General features: G+C 41.4%; 1 protein-coding gene across 1 annotated transcript; it reads right to left on the bottom strand.

The window, feature by feature from the left end:
- Positions 1-1,022: 1,022 nt before the first annotated feature.
- On the bottom strand, positions 1,023-2,424 carry MELLADRAFT_24024 (uncharacterized protein; the record flags this gene model as incomplete). The annotated part of the gene is made up of 7 exons (XM_007414385.1): positions 1,023-1,072; positions 1,143-1,228; positions 1,319-1,410; positions 1,479-1,607; positions 1,679-2,121; positions 2,192-2,300; positions 2,359-2,424. Coding segments are annotated over 7 exons (975 nt in total), but the record flags the coding sequence as incomplete, so codon positions are not given.
- Positions 2,425-16,324: the final 13,900 nt, after the last annotated feature.

The raw sequence follows: 16,324 nt of genomic DNA, 5'->3' as shown, positions 1-16,324 counted from the left end.
CTGGGTAATATATCTCAAACAACAACATCATTCGATCATCAACAACAACAGTAGTATACGAGAAAAGAAAAAATGAAAAAGAACAGATCAGATCATATAAAACGCAACACACAGACATGTGAAGAAGAATGAGAAGAAAAGTAAAACCTTTTTTTTGGGGGGGAGTAGAAAAGTAAACATCAAAAGAACAGAACAAACAAAAACCGTTAACCCAATACACACTTTTGATTTCGATGGTCTCCCTTTTCTCTTTCTCTCATGTTATAACATCAAAATCCAATCATTAAACAAGATCTTACCTCAATCAAGAAAACAAAAAAAAGTTTCGCTCAGCTTAGTTGTGTATGCGTCTAAGTTATGAGGTTTTGTGTTTTTTTTATTTTGTAGAAAAAGACAAAAAAGAGTGAGGGGTATATGAGCATTTTTCTTCTCTTTTTTCTTCCAAATTTATATTTGAGCAATTCTCTCCCAATTCCCAAACCTCCATAATACACATCCATCCGTGATGAACTGTCGATTGTGTAGGTGAATTCAATTTTTTTTGGTGTTTTTTTAATCATCGTTCGAATCGAGTCTCAAGCTTCATGCAAGATTTGTACAATATTAGCATTGACGTAGAAAGAAGTCAATGAGCGAGCATATCGATTTTTAGATGCGTAAGTAGTGCAAGATTTTCTTCTCGAATGAAGCGAGTATTACATAAACGGTGCATAGTTTGATGCTTGAGGATGCTCATGATTGAGCGAAAGTGAGCCATAAACCGGACTAGTTGCTACAGCCCATGGGGTAGGAAATCCGGATTGATTGCCCTGTGCATTGGGTTGATGATGGGCTGATAGAAGTTGATGCGAGGAGCCAGCGCCAGAGAACGATCGAGTATCGAGCATTGCTGGGACGTGATGATGATGGGGATGATGAGCTGAAGAAGCCATATGAGGCGGTGCCATAAAGTAACCACCACCAGCCACCATCGATGGATGGAATCCAGGTCCACCACCACGAAGCGGATCCATACTTTCACGTTGGATCTTGCTTTGAATACGCTTCCCATAAGGTGTGTTTCGAATCATAGCTAACAAGCGGGGTGTTCAAAGTTAGCTCAAAGGCGAAGAAATAAATAAGTGGGATCGAAAAAAGCTTACGTAAGATAGGGCGGATGTTATCAACTAGCTGAGCTCGTTGGGCAGGATCAGAGTAGTCTAGAGCAGTTTGTACGACATAGTTGGCACTTCAAAATCAAGTCGGCGTTCCAAGTCAGCTTTTCGGGCGCCCACATTGCACGCAACACCAGATCTCAAGAAGGAAAGTCGAGCCTTACAAGCTGTCTCTCAACAACCTTTCTAACCGCTGACGGCCAGATAACTCTTCGACTAATGCCCGACGTCCGGCCGGATCTGAAACTCGGATACACTATCAAATTCATTGAAAAGGATATCAGTATTGGTGACCAAGCCACATCGCAAGGTTTGAAAACGCACCTTCTCAACCACGTTGCTACTGAACTTTTGCATCGACAGTGCGCAAACGTTACCCAAGAATTGACGGACGATGGCCTCAATGAAACGACTGTCATTCAGATCGAGCACGTATTGAACCACGTAATTGCCCTGCAGAAACAAGAAACAAGTCAGAGTCAAACGTGACTCCTAGGTTTATAGAGGTATTATTGACAACTCACGAATGGATCTTGTACCAAGCTCAGCGAGTTGTAGGTAATTTCCGTTACAAGTTGTATCCTTTGTGATTCCGAAGCATGGTCAATGCACCTTTGGAGCACACAACAACCATGTCGATGAGTGGCAACTTCAATGCAATTTGCGGCAACAGCGTTGTAAATGAATTGATTGTCTTCTGGTGGTAGGTGATTTAAACACTTTTGGATGACGTGGTTTCCGTTCAAGTCTTTGATTAAAGTGACGACGTTGAGATTCAGAGCAATGATGAGACTCTGAACTTGACGTTGAGTTGACAAAAAGTCGATCATCTTCTGTACGGCCCTTGTGCCATGCATGTTCAAGGAAATTGATACCAGTTCACCGCTGATCGATTCAATCAAAAGGTCTCGTTGTTCATCAGTACTATATTCAAGAAGTTTCTGTGATAGGTAATTCCCAAAAGCGTCTGTTGAAAGAGCAAATGAGATCAGCAAGGCTGGTCACTGAGCAACAAAACATGATGAGGGTATATCTACCTGTCATGAGTTCTCCAAAATGAGGATAGATCTCGGCAAAGATCATGTCACGATGCGTGGGCTCTCCTTCCTCCAACTTCTTTTGTAGGAATCGACATCCGTGTTGATCCTGTGGTTGAGAAACAGATAAGCAGAGCATTTATCGGATGATGAGAGGTAGGTCTTACTTTACAAAGGCCAAACATATCCCCTTGCATGTCCTCTAGGCGAATGTTCGCAAACCTGTTCGTCTCAGGATCACGAGCGCGGGCCTTGTTCAATAGCATCTGCGCATTGGTTCCATTGGCACCTAAAACTCCACCGTATCCGTCCGAACTTTCAAACCCACCAAAACCACCCAGTCCACCAGATCCGATACTGCTATTCAATCCAGCTGAGCCACCATATTGACCAAAATTCGAATCCAAAGCTCTCGATCCATTCAGTCCATAGGGGGTGACTCCAAAATTACTTGATTCTCGCAAGTTATTTGAACCAATCGTCGGAAGTGGGGATCGAAGCGAGTTGAACTCTCCAGAGGGGTAGCCTTTGCCAAGCACAGATTGCATATCGACAGGTGACCTTGGTGGAAGGAAGGAATTCGATTTCTTTTCGTTTTGGGGCGAGGTGAGACTACTGCTCGAATTGAGGACTGCAGTGGTTCCATGACTTGACGTGCTACCCCCGTTGGCAGTTGTGTTGGGGCCTGACAGACTGGAGGGTGTCCGGGCAGTGGTAGAGCCATTCATGTGAACCACTCTAGTGAGCCGAGGGGATGCGCCACGGTCAGATACTGGCGAGGCTCGAGTATCGGTGTGGAAGGAAACAGGGGTGGGAACTTGTGTCTGGGTTCCAAGCCGGCTTCGATCACCTTCAATCAACTGCGAGTGTGGCAGAGGGCGGTAGGTGTTGGGCGAGTCGAATGGTGACCATTCGCCACCACGAGATGTGGGGGTAGGTCTCATGAGGTTGGAGTGCCGCGGTGGAGTTTGGGCGAGTGGTGCGAGGTCAAGCGCAGCGGAAGATGCAGAGAGCTGTAGAGATGAGAACGTCAGTAATCGAACTGGTAACTGCAGATCAATAACGCGGAGGAACGTACCATGCCGGGGAAACTATCTCGGCGTACCAAGATGGGGAACTTGTCATCATCAGTGTTCATCTGTAAATATTTACCGCCGAAGGTCGAATCTGTAAAAACATCCGGGAAGATGTCAGAGCTGACAATCCGGTGACAATGGATTCCTTCAAAACAATGTTGCTTGAACTGACGTTGTAGATCCGATTCCAGCTCATCATCAAACAAGAATGAGGTGACCGAGGGGGTTTCATGGTTGGCATTAGGGAGTTTGTGCGAATGTCGGTTCGCGTTCTTCGAAAAAGGTCTAAAGAGGCACGCAGGAATTTCCATTAGCTGTCGAATAGTTGCCAGTAATCTCAAAGTCAAACTTACGCTGCCAGAGAGTTTCCCAGTCCACCAAGATTAAGCTTATCAAGTCCCAATAAGTCTTCTTCTTGGCCAGAGTGACGACGACTGGCAGGTACACTCTTAGAATTGTTGGCAAATTCTCGAAATGCACTCGTTTTAACCACACCAATGTTACCATACTGGTTCAACTGACGATGATTACGATGATCATCCATATCCCGTATTCCGACCCGCTCTGAGTCACCATCAGATCTAGGGGGAGTAGTTGGAGCCGATGCAGGGACGCCCATCAATTCACGTTCTTCCGATTCGTGTTGCGCTTCCAAAGCTCTCATCTGATACATTAAACAAGCAGTCGTGAGCCAACATCCCACACTTGAGCGACAGTAAAAAAGGCCAACCTGAGCTGCAAACACTCGCTTCTGCTCCGCTTTCTGCCTTTCATGCTCGGCTCGTTTTTGTTCCAGGCGCTGTGAGAGGCGAAATATAAAACATTCAAAGTGCAAGGTCAGAGTCGATGCAATATGACTGGAGAGGTAAGAGCTTCGGATAGCAGTATAGCTAGCTTACAGCGTTAACTTCAGGCGAATTACTCAGTCTGGTGCTCTGTGGCAGCGAGTGAATAGAATTCGGTTGGAATCAAGATGCAAAAATGGAGATATGTTGGTTCAGTCATGTGTGGGCCGACCAGGCTGTGAGAAAACGTGAAATAGTAATGCAACCCACCGAATCCGCTAGATCAAGAAAATCGGTCTTGCTCTTGGTACGACTGTGTTGATGTCCCGTTGGACCAGATCTGCCAATGGGAATTCCACCTACCCCGAATAAATCTTGACCGCGCCTTGGAGGAAGAGTATCGATGGAAGCGGAGAGGTCTCCTGATGATGGTGAGGCAGAAAGTTGTTGTTGTTGAAGGAGTGTATTCTTACTCATCGTCATTGAAGATGTCGGTTGAAAGTAATCTTGAACGTTGGTGTTGGATGATGAAGTAAGGACAGACTTGAATGAAGCTTGAAATTCTTTTGAGGAGCTGAAAAAAAATACAGCAGTACACGAATGGTCGCATTGGTAAGATTTCGTTTTGACGCGGATTACCGAAATGAACGTTTCACAGGTTGTAATGACGAAAAGGGGAAAGGGAAGCAGGGAAAGCAAGAAGTCGGTCTCAAGGGTTTATATAATAAGTTGCAAGAGGGTCGGGTATGACTTACCTGTAAGCAAGGGCGATTGATTGTCGATGAGGAAACTTTGGAGGAAAGGGATGACGACTGGAATCTCGGCTGGTGAGACAGGGGTTTGTTTTTTAAAAAAGCAAAATTAGCACGCGTAGGCCGATAGAACAGGAAGGTGTAAAAAGCGACGTCGTATGGATGAGAAATGCTCAAAAGCTAAACGATGGCTTGAGATACCAAGGTCATCGAAGGATGACTACAGAGAGAGAGATGCGAAAAAAACGTACTGTACAGTTTTTGTCAAAGTTTTTTTGATGCCAGTGTGGGGGAGGTTGTGGGTGGTGCTTGGTGGTGCTTGGTGGTACGTGTGTAAGTACTTTTTTGACTTTTTGACTCAAATTACTCCTTGGTGGCTTCACGTGGATTGGTTGAGGAAGCTGGTGTTTGGAGGGGGTTGCTGAATAAGTAAGGAGGTGCTCAGACCAAGCGATTGAATCAAACTGAATGGTGCTGGATGTGAGAAAAGGTGTAGGGCTCAGAGTCAGTTATTGAAGTAAATAATGGTGTGAAGAAACTGGTGAAGAAATACAGATATGAAGCTGAGCCTAAAACTAAAGCAAGCGATACAATGTACCGATGGGTGGAGCTCAAGCTGGAGGAAGCAGAAAGAAGAAACCGGTAAGAGCCGGTGTATGACTCGAAGACACACTTAAGTCGACCAACACAGAACGGAGAGTGTGTATAAGTGTGAGAGAGAGGCTGAGCTGACGGATTATTGGAATTAGGAAGCTCAAAGTTGGATTAAATCTGACGAGGGAACTATGACCACCTGACCACCAAGAGAGGAGGATATCGTGCTCAAGGAGGCTTCAGATTTTTGGTTTAGTTTTACGGAATTTATATCTGTATATATATATATCAATTATATATAGGTCGCGATGATGAATCGTTAAAATGATGGGTGATGTTCAAAGAGCAAGTCAAGAGTTTTACTTACGACTTCAGTAAATCAAACTTGTCGAGTCGCTCAAGAAAGAAAAAGATACAAATGTGTATAGTTGAAGGGTAATTGAATGAGAATGAACACAGACCAAGAGATAAATAGATACAGGGGTTGGGATTGAAATTGAAGGGTGAAATGTTTGATACTTGAGAAATGTACAAGATTGCACTCACTTCAGCCTTGACCCGAACGGCGTGATGAACCAGCCTGATGAGTGATTTAGAACGACCGGGAACGGCGGAGAGGATAGGTTGATGGTCCGTGGGTTGATGGTGTTGTGTGGACTTGTGTGGTTCGGTGGTCGTAGTTGAGATGATGGTACAATTACGACAATACAAAAACAAAACTACAATTCCGGATGCGCTCGAGGCCCAAGAAGATTGGTGGTGAGATTGAGGAGGATATTGATCTATTTGTACGTCCTTGTAGTACAGGAACCCGAAAGAGGTAAGAGTTGAATAAACAGATCAAGATGTAGATAGAGACACCCGTGATGATGTGGATGGTGGCGGAGGCGGCGGTAGATATCAAATAATAATTACGGTATACTATAGAGACGATTGCACTACGGAGGGCAGGAGTTGAAGTGACCAAGAGATGGTCAAATCTGGTTGAAGGTGTCGAAAGAGGGAAGATGAGGGTGATGGTTTCTGGTACACAAGGTCCTCAAAAGAAATACACAATACAAGCTTAAACAGTACACCAATCGAATACAACAACAGTTCAAGAGTACAAGATACCCAAGGATTGAGTCAAGAAAGGATGAGTTCGAATTCGGTAATGGATTAATCCCAAGTTGTATGCTACAATCTGATCGTGTTTCAATCGATTGGTTGGTATCCAGGTAAGGTATGTTCTATTTTGCAACCTCAATCTTGGCGTTTCTGGACGAGCTGATTGAAAACTGTTCGATCGATCGAGAAGAAAGCTTGATAAAGGGTCTTGTATGTGAAGGAAGTTTGCGATTAAGAAATTAAGCTCGGTTTGATTTATCAAATCACTTTCGTCATAACTTGGATCCGACGATAGAAAAGAAGAATAAAAGTACAAGAACAGAACGATCCAGTGTTCTTATTTTGTTTTTGAATTTTGAAAGGGGATTTGAGTTTATTTTATTTTTTTACTTTTCGATTGAAGTCGAATGAAAGTTAACGATGATAAGAAAGAAGCTGAGTTTTTCTAAAACAATCGAAGTACAAAACTTAAATCTGTGGGGTATTTCTTAAACTGGATTTTTTCAACTGAAAAGCACCGGTGAGCGATGACAAGATTAGAAATTTTGTAAAACTGGTGGGAGTGGGTCAGGGTGGGTTTTACATAATTTGACTACGGAGTCTTTTATGAAAGTGTTTTGATCGATTCACCCATCTACATACACAACAAAAGCTTCTTTGTATTCCCATCTTACTGCCACTCTTAAACTCCATTGGCTCAACAGCCACAAAAAGAACCAACTCAAGATGAAGAACCCCAACCATATGGTGCACAAAAGCTTCATCAGATGCTAGATCAAATATCTCAATAAAAACAAAACCACAAAAGCGTCACGTAACCCTAACCCTGACTTCCAGCTCGATCATTTACACATGTTCACCGACCTACATACAGCCGTTCCAACAATTAACGGCAGAATTCTTCATCGGTGTGTTGCATTGGAATTTAATCTAAAAGTCAAAAACTAGTTAAAGCCGGCTCAAAGTGACAGGTCTCCCAGGCCTCCTTGTTCATTTGCGTGCAAAACTGGGTTTAATCCAGTTTTGACCTCTCTAGATTTAACCTCGAGAGCGACACACCATCAAAGAATTCTGCCGTTAATTGTTGGAACGGCTGTACATACATATGTAGTCATAAATATTCCTTGTCAACTAGGGTTTCGAATCGCACATGGGTTATTCTGATTCCTGAAAGATTTCAAACAAACCTCAAGTCCATTCCGACCGAAGAATTGGTTTATCCATGAAGACCATTAAACTCAGACATACTTCCTTTATATATTTCACTTGTCAACACATCATTTCATTTAATGTCAAGAATCGCACAAAAATGAGAAAAACAATTTCACCTTGAAGCTCAGACTATGATCAACCCTGTTGGACTCATAGTTGAAACATTTGGTCTAAACAAAACCAAAGCTATCATTCAAGCCCACCCTGGGTTTTTTTGCAAATTTGATGATGCTGTCGAGATTCTTTTGCAGTCCCAGATTTACTTATTTGACCGTCATCTTTGATCAAATCACAATGCACCAACTCAGATCAGGTTGATATACTTCATGACGTAAGCTGTCCATGTAGGATGAGATGACAACTTAAAGCGATCAAAGAACCAATTGCGAAGTCCTCATGACGATATTTGTTTTGTTGAGCGGTTCGTACCAGCTGAAGATACCGGTGGCGCTTGCGGCTTCAGGTTCATCTTGGATTGATGTCATGCGAGATTTCAGATAAAGAACGCAGGTATTACATCATATGTATGTATCTTTCTTTTGTGTAATTGTAATGATTTGAAATATGTAAAAGAATATTATGTAAAGAGATAGAGAAATATCAAATTCAAATAAGTAGAAAAGAATTGTGTAATACGGATTTGAATTATGTTGTGATGGAGATGAAAATGTTAGAATAGAAGTTACAATATTGTGTATATAAGAGCATCCACTATGGGTGCGGTAACCAAGTGATTTATCGTAACTTTAACGCTAAATTATACACAGGTCCACTATGGACCTGTTTTAGACTTGCGGTCCGTACGACTGCATCAAATCTTGCTCTCCGTGTGTTCAAATCTACGCAAGCCTACGACTTGATTTATCGTAGGAAATCAAGTCGAAACTACTGTTCCCAAAACTTCAAACTGCATATGAAACTTCATTTCTCAAACTTCAAACATCAAAACCTCACTTTCGAACTTCAAATTTCAAACTTCATCCTCAAATCTCAACTTCGAGATATCACATCTCGGAACATTGCACTTTGAATTGAATCGATTTCAATCACAACATCACCCTATATCTTAATCTTTTGCGAGACACCTTAAGAATTGAGGTGCACAATAGTCAATTGCTGAGTAGGCTGAGCTCGAGCTCAATCTGTTTGGAATTGAGTCTGAAATGGTGAAGGTGGTGTGTGAAGCCTATAAAACAAGATTTCTAGACAAGTTGCTCAAATTCTTGATGTTCCTCATCATTGTGGTTTGAAGACTTCAAAAGACAGTCGATGTGTCTCTTCAAGGAACTTGTAGTGGGCATCTGATGGATGGTTTTTTGGATGGGATTTGTGAGAAAGATATGATAAATCATCGCAAAATCAAACCACTGTGGATCTGGTTGATTCACAGTGATTTATCGTAGTTAAATCAGACATTACATCAATCCGTAGTGGATTTCATGCGGTTACCAACTTAGGTAAAACACGCGTGATTAAATTTCGCGGTCAGGAACGCAAAACTTACGATAAATCACCATCATGATAGTGGATGCTCTAAGAATGTTGTAGAAGAATTAGTTATTGTTTCCTTATCGAATTATTAACGTAGTTTTATCACTCTTACCTAAATCCAACGTGCCAACTAAGTTAAGCTATGCTTAACATGACCCTGGACCTGAGCCCTTACAGTATAATTCGATCTTTATTTTTTTCCTTTTTTATTTTTTCTTTCTATGTTGCGTTAAGTTTTATGTTTAGTTTTTCTGTGATAATAATTATTGCTGGTTGTTATGTTTTCGAAGATATAATTTTAAAAGTTACTTTATCGTTTATACTTCTTTTTTTTGTTGATTATGTTATGTCTTTTAAAATTCTGACTATATTTTTCTATTTTCTCATTAAAACTTTAAATTTCATCTGTTTTTATTCAAAACTAAGATTTTATCAGGTTTTCCGAACTTCGATATTATTTACATTAAATTGTGGTACCCCAATTTTCATATGGGGAATTTACTACGTCATCATCGCATTTGCACGCTTTTTATCATTTTTTCATAGTACAATTAGTCTACGACCTTTTTCATCATTTCGTTTCTCTTCCTATAGGATTAATTCTATTATCCATCAAGTTTCAGCTTTACTTATAGTTATTCTTAAACTCAACTATCTCCTTACATCGAAAACTCTTTTAATAATCTTGATAATGTCATTACCTCGTCGTAATACTGCTTCGAACGCTGAAGGCGTGTCACATGAAGGACTCTATGTTCTCTCCAATGAGGAACATCTTTTTGTAACGCGTTATTTGGAGCCACGATTGGCGTCTTTCAATACTTCTGTCAACAACGTTATCCATGATCGGTTTGAAACTCAAAATGGTGAAACTGATGCTAAAATTGATGGTCTTATCAACAAAAAAAATTGATGCTCGCAATTCGGAGGCTTCTGAAAAAATCAATGGTTTAATTTCCGCTCATATTGCGTCGGCCAAAGATGATATTTTAAATCAAATTCGTGCTGAATTCAGTGTTAAATTTAATGCGGCAGTCTCGATCTCTACTTTTGAAGCTGAACTACGTTCTAAAGTAGATGCGGGTTTAAATGTTGTGAAGAATGATTTGATGAATGTTTTAAATCATCGTTTTTCCTCTTTACCGGCTTCTGTGAATCTCGCTGCGTCATCTATCCCGGTTGCTCCTGTAGAACCTCCTTCGATTCCGGCATTAACTTTTGAGGGAGATTCTCGGAAAGTCATTGGTTTTATCACTACGGTACGGGATTACCTTGTTTCAACGGCTTCATGTTTTTCAAACGAGGATCGCAAGGTCATCTGGGTTGCGCGGCATTTTCCATTGGCTTCAAGTGCGCACGATTGGTGGCTGAGCTTACTTCGATTGAACGATCGCAAGAATGGAACTCGTGATGATTTTTCAGCGGTTTCGCCTCCTTTTGAGATTGAACAACTACAATCTTTATCAGCTTTTTTTAAAGCCATCTTTGATAAGTTTGGTGACAAATTCGCGGAAGATACTCTGTTTATCGAACTTCAAGGATTGCGACAAGGAAAGACACCTATTGGTCAATACATTTCTAAATTTAACGCTATCGCTTTTCAACTTCAGATTTCAGAAATTGTTTTAAAAGATATGTTTAGTAGAGGATTACGGAGTGATCTTAGAGAGCATGCTTTGCATTTACCGGATTGGAAGAAATGCGCTACTTTGGAGGCTCGACAAGAGTTAGCTGCTTTGGCTGCAGAACAGTTACACAATATAGGTGTGCATAGGGCGACTTACGGTTCATCTCAGCCCATGCAAAAGGCTTCCTCTTCCCCTGTAGTGGTTAACGTTCCTCGTGACCCTAATGCCATGGATATCGACATCCATGCTATCAATGCGAATGCTAAGAAGACTTTTCCACCTCTTCCGGCTGGCATCTCTTGGTCTTTCTTTCAAAATTTCTGTCATTCTAATGTGATGTGTCACCGTTGTTTAAAGCCTTATGATCATACTCACAAGAAAGATGGAAAAAGCATAGGTTGCCCGAATTCTCCTCCATCTTCGACTCGTGATATCGAGCTTTTTATCGCTCGACTCCAGTCACAATCATCTTCGGTGGCAGCGGTTACGGCCAGAAATTCGTCACATCCTTACTCTCATGTCAATCATCATCAAGCTCCGGTTACGCCGTTGAATTTTGTGGATGTCAACTCAGCCTTTCATCAAGTTCCTCTTCACCATCAATTTTATAATCCACCACCTCACATGGCTTCGAATCACCTTCATCCGCATATGCTTCCACCTTTTCAGTATGGACGGCAGCCTTTTTCTGGTGCGGCTCATCCTCAACCGACTCGACCTATGGTCCCGCCGACTGACTGTTCCCTTACCTGCACCGGATCCGGTTCAGCAGGTGTCCGCTTTGTTTTCTGAGTATCAGAACATAAGTCAGCCCACCTATTATGATGATGGACAAGAGGAAGTTTTTGATTCAAAGCCTATGTTTGACCCCACAGACGATGGGATTGTGGATGATGTCACTCCCAAGGTTCCCACTTCTTCTGTCTCCGCCATTACTTTTAACAATTCATCACCCATCGATACTCGATTGATTCTTTCAGTTATTTTGAAAGTCGAGGGAAAATCTTTCAAAGCTAAGGCATTGGTGGACTCAGGAGCATCGGGAAGTTTTTTGGATAAAAATTTCGTGAAGTCGCATAAATTTCCTTTACAACTTCGTCCTTTTCCTTTAAATTGTGTGACATTTGATGGTTCTGCGGGAAAAGACGGTCTTGTTACTCATTTTTGGAGAGGAGGTTTATCGATTTTGGACAATTCTAGTCAACTTTTTGATTCTGACATTTCGTTAGATGTGACTGTGTTGGGAGGTTATGATGTGATTTTGGGTATGGATTGGTTGCGAATGCATCACGGATGGGTCGGGGGTAGCGGTCCATTGTTACGTTTGGAATCTCCTGTTTTATCTAACAGAATTTCTGTAACTGGTGAATCATCAATTCTATCTTTTTCATCAATTTCGTCTTCTCTCAACTCGACTATCATACCCTCAGCTTCATTGGATCCGGACTTTCTTCTAATTCCTGAAGAGTTTCGCAAGTTTGCTGACGTGTTTAAACCACAGGGGGTTTCATCTTTACCACCTCACTGGGATTCTTTTGATATGAGCATTCGTCTCAAAGAGGGTGCGGTACCGACGTATGGGGGTTCTTATTTGCTTTCTAGGATGGAGGAAGGAGAATTGAAGGATTGGATTGATGGACAATTACTTAAAGGAAATATTCGTCCTTCTTCATCTTCTGCTGCTTCGCCAATATTTTTTGTTAAAGTACCTGGAAAAAAGAATAGGCCTTGTGTTGATTATAGATCTCTTAATTCCATGACAATTCGTGATAGTTTTCCAATTCCATTGTTGGGTGATTTGTTAACTAGAGTTTCAGGATGTAAATTTTTTACTAAATTAGACTTAAAGTCAGCTTTCAATTTTATTTGAATTAAGGAGGGAGATGAGTGGAAGACTGCTTTCAGGACTCCATGGGGACTTTTTGAGTGTCTGGTTATGCCGTTTGGATTGGCAAATGGTCCAGCATGTTTTCAGAGATTCATTCATTCCGTTTTGTCTGAATATTTAGGTATTTCATGTTTTGTTTATATTGATGATATTTTAATTTTTTCGAAAACTCGTGAGGAACATGAAGCTCATATTGCAGCCATTTTACAACCCTGTGCCAGCAACGCAACGCACCGCAACACGAGTGTTTTTTGGTGCGTTGCTCCGCAACACGCAGCACAAACCTGCATTACATGCTGCGCTGCGGTAAGTACCGCAACAACAAAAGGTGAGGTCAGGTTGCGCGGCGCCTTGACCGTCGCGCAACGCAACAGGCGCAACAGCGCCAAAAAAACGCCGAACTGTGATTTTTTTTGGGCAGCAACGCAACAAATGTTGTTGCGGCCCAAAAAATCCATCGATTTGACAAATGATGGTGCGCTGCGGGTCAGGCCGCAACCTAGAATTTGATTCTATGTTGCGCTGCGGTCAGAAAAACCGCAACGCAGGCGCAGCGCAACACGCAACACCTGCGTTGCTGGCCCAGGGTTGCATTTTAGCAAGATTACAACAACATAAGCTCAATGTTTCTTTGGACAAATGTCAATTTTATCAGTCTGAGGTTACCTTTTTGGGTTTTGTAATCTCGCAAGAAGGATTACGAATGGATCCCAAGAAATTAAGTACCATTGCTGATTGGCCATATCCAGTTAATGCTAAGCAATTGTATCGGTTCTTAGGTTTTACGAATTTTTACAGACGTTTCATTCATCAATTTTCATCTATTTCCGCTCCGCTTACGGCTTTAACTCAGAAGAATGTTGACGTGGTTAATGGCTTAACTAGGTCTGAGTGTTATCTTGCTTTTAAATCTTTGTTGAATTCTTTTACTACAGCTCCTCTTCTCTCTCATTTTGATTTCGATAAACCTAGAGCATTGCAGGCCGATTGTTCTGGATTTGCGATGGCTGCCATATTGTCGCAACCGGACAAGGATGGTAATCTATTACCTGTTTCCTTTTACTCTCGTAAACTTACCCCGGCTGAGCGCAATTGGCAAGTTCATGATCAAGAACTAGGAGTCATTGTCGAAGCTTTTGAGGAATGGAGAGCTTGGCTGACCGGGACGCCGACGGCAGTAACGGTTTTCTCTGATCATGCAAATCTACGCTATTTCATGACATCACAGAAATTAACCCCACGACAGGCTCGTTGGGCATCCTATCTTAGCTCTTTTAACTTTCAGATTTTACACACACCTGGGAAAATCAATCCGGCAGATCCACTATCAAGACGTCCTGATTATGAACCGATGTCTTCGGATGTAAACAGGATGACGCTATTAAAACCATATATGGTAAAAAATGGCGTCTCCGTGTGTTCAATCGATACCTCCTTTATCATTCCGTCACAGGCCACTCGAGATCTTTTAACAAATTCGTATAAGAATTACGAAGGTCTTGATGGTTCTTCTCCTCCTCCTCTTTTTTCGTTTAGAGGGGGATTGTGGTGGTTTCGCGATTGTCTCTTTGTTCCTCTACCTCTTCGACAGTTGATTCTTTCATCTTTTCACGATTCTGCCTCCATGGGTCATCCAGGTGTAGCTCATATGATAAGCGCTATAACACGAACCTTTGCGTGGAAAACCTTGCGGAAAGATGTCATCGACTTTGTTAAAAGTTGTGACTCTTGTCAACGTGCGAAGCGTAGCACTCAGGCGGCGCAAGGACAATTGATACCTTCTAAAATACCTGATCGACCATGGAGTACGATTGGTGTTGATTTCATCGTAAAATTACCTCTTTCCTCAGGCTGTGATTCTATTTTGGTTATAACGGATCATTTCTCTAAAGGAGCTCACTTTATCCCGTGTAGGGAATCAATGTCAGCGCCGCAATTAGCATCTCTTTTTGTTTCTCAATTCTTTCGTTATCACGGCTATCCTGATAAAATCGTATCAGATAGAGGATCAACTTTTGTTTGTGCATTCTGGACTGCTGTGCAAAGACAGCTAAGGATTCAGCCAGCACCTTCGACAGCTTTCCATCCTCAACCGAATGGACAAACTGAACGTACGAATCAAACTTTGGAAACATATTTAAGACATTTCATCAGTTATCGTCAAGATGATTGGGTCGAGTTACTCCCCATGGCAGAATTCTGTTTCAATAATACAACTTCATCTTCTACTAAATTAACACCTTTTTTTTCTTGGCAAGGATTTCATCCTCGCGCAAATAGTTTCACTGAGTTCTCCAGGGTACCGCACGCGGACAAGTTTATTGAACATCTTGAAGCACTTCAATTAAACCTTTTGATATCATTGAAACATGCAAAAGACGCTCAAGCAGAGATGTATAATAAACATAGACGACCAGCAGCAGTTTATGAACCTGGAGATCTTGTGTGGTTATCAAGACAGAACATTACATCAGCGCGTCCTTCATCGAAATTAGACTTCAAAAAGATTGGCCCTTTTGCAGTTGTTGAAATGATAGGATCAAACGCAGTTAGACTAAATCTGGGAAGTACTTATTCAAGACTACATCCAGTGTTCAATATTTCTCTCATCTCTCCTTATTTTGCTCCAGATATAGGTGGCAGAAAAAATACATTACCTCAAAAAGAAAAATCGAATTTAGTGGCTCCTACGCATGATTGGCGACATGTTTCGGGAATTTTAGATTATAGGAAGAAGAATAAATCACCTCCAGAATATCTGATAAGATGGCTAGGACGACCCGTTTCGGATGATACATGGATCTCATTACCGGATATTTCATCAGATTTGGATCTTTTTATTTTAAATTTTCATGCGAAATATCCGCAATTTCCAGTACCTTCATCTTTGTTAGATTCAAGATTTTCTATGGGTTATCAAGCGGCTTTAGGAATGTTATGAGGGTAGACGGTGATTATTATTGTAATGATTTGAAATATGTAAAAGAATATTATGTAAAGAGATAGAGAAATATCGAATTCAAATAAGTAGAAAAGAATTGTGTAATACGGATTTGAATTATGTTGTGATGGAGATGAAAATGTTAGAATAGAAGTTACAATATTGTGTATATAAGAATGTTGTAGAAGAATTAGTTATTGTTTCCTTATCGAATTATTAACGTAGTTTTATCACTCTTACCTAAATCCAACGTGCCAACTAAGTTAAGCTATGCTTAACATGACCCTGGACCTGAGCCCTTACAGTAATCTTGATTTCGTGATTTCTCCTGAAGTTGACAAAGCCGATAGACAGCGTGGGACCTTGTTAAGATTGGGATTTCTACCAAATATCAAAGAACCATGTCAAAATCGAATTCGGTGATTGTTTGGTTTTTTTGCTTTGGATTGTCATTTGAACTGCGTGCTCAAATACGAGTTGTGCTTACTAAAGCTTTTGAGATGGAAATCTGGGGTCTCCAACCATGTATGTATCACACCGTTGCAAGTTATTGAACCTTTTTTTGGCTGAAAAGTCGAGACTGTGCTTTCAAAGTACAGTGCCCAGGATTTGATCAAGTCCCTGCCGGAGTCGGGACAAATCTTCTTCCTTTGCCGTCG

The sequence above is a fragment of the Melampsora larici-populina genome (assembly GCF_000204055.1).
Source record: "Melampsora larici-populina 98AG31 unplaced genomic scaffold MELLAscaffold_43, whole genome shotgun sequence".
NCBI lineage: Eukaryota > Fungi > Basidiomycota > Pucciniomycetes > Pucciniales > Melampsoraceae > Melampsora > Melampsora laricis-populina.
Note: the sequence above shows the minus strand (reverse complement) of the source record. Positions and strands in the feature narration are given on the sequence as shown.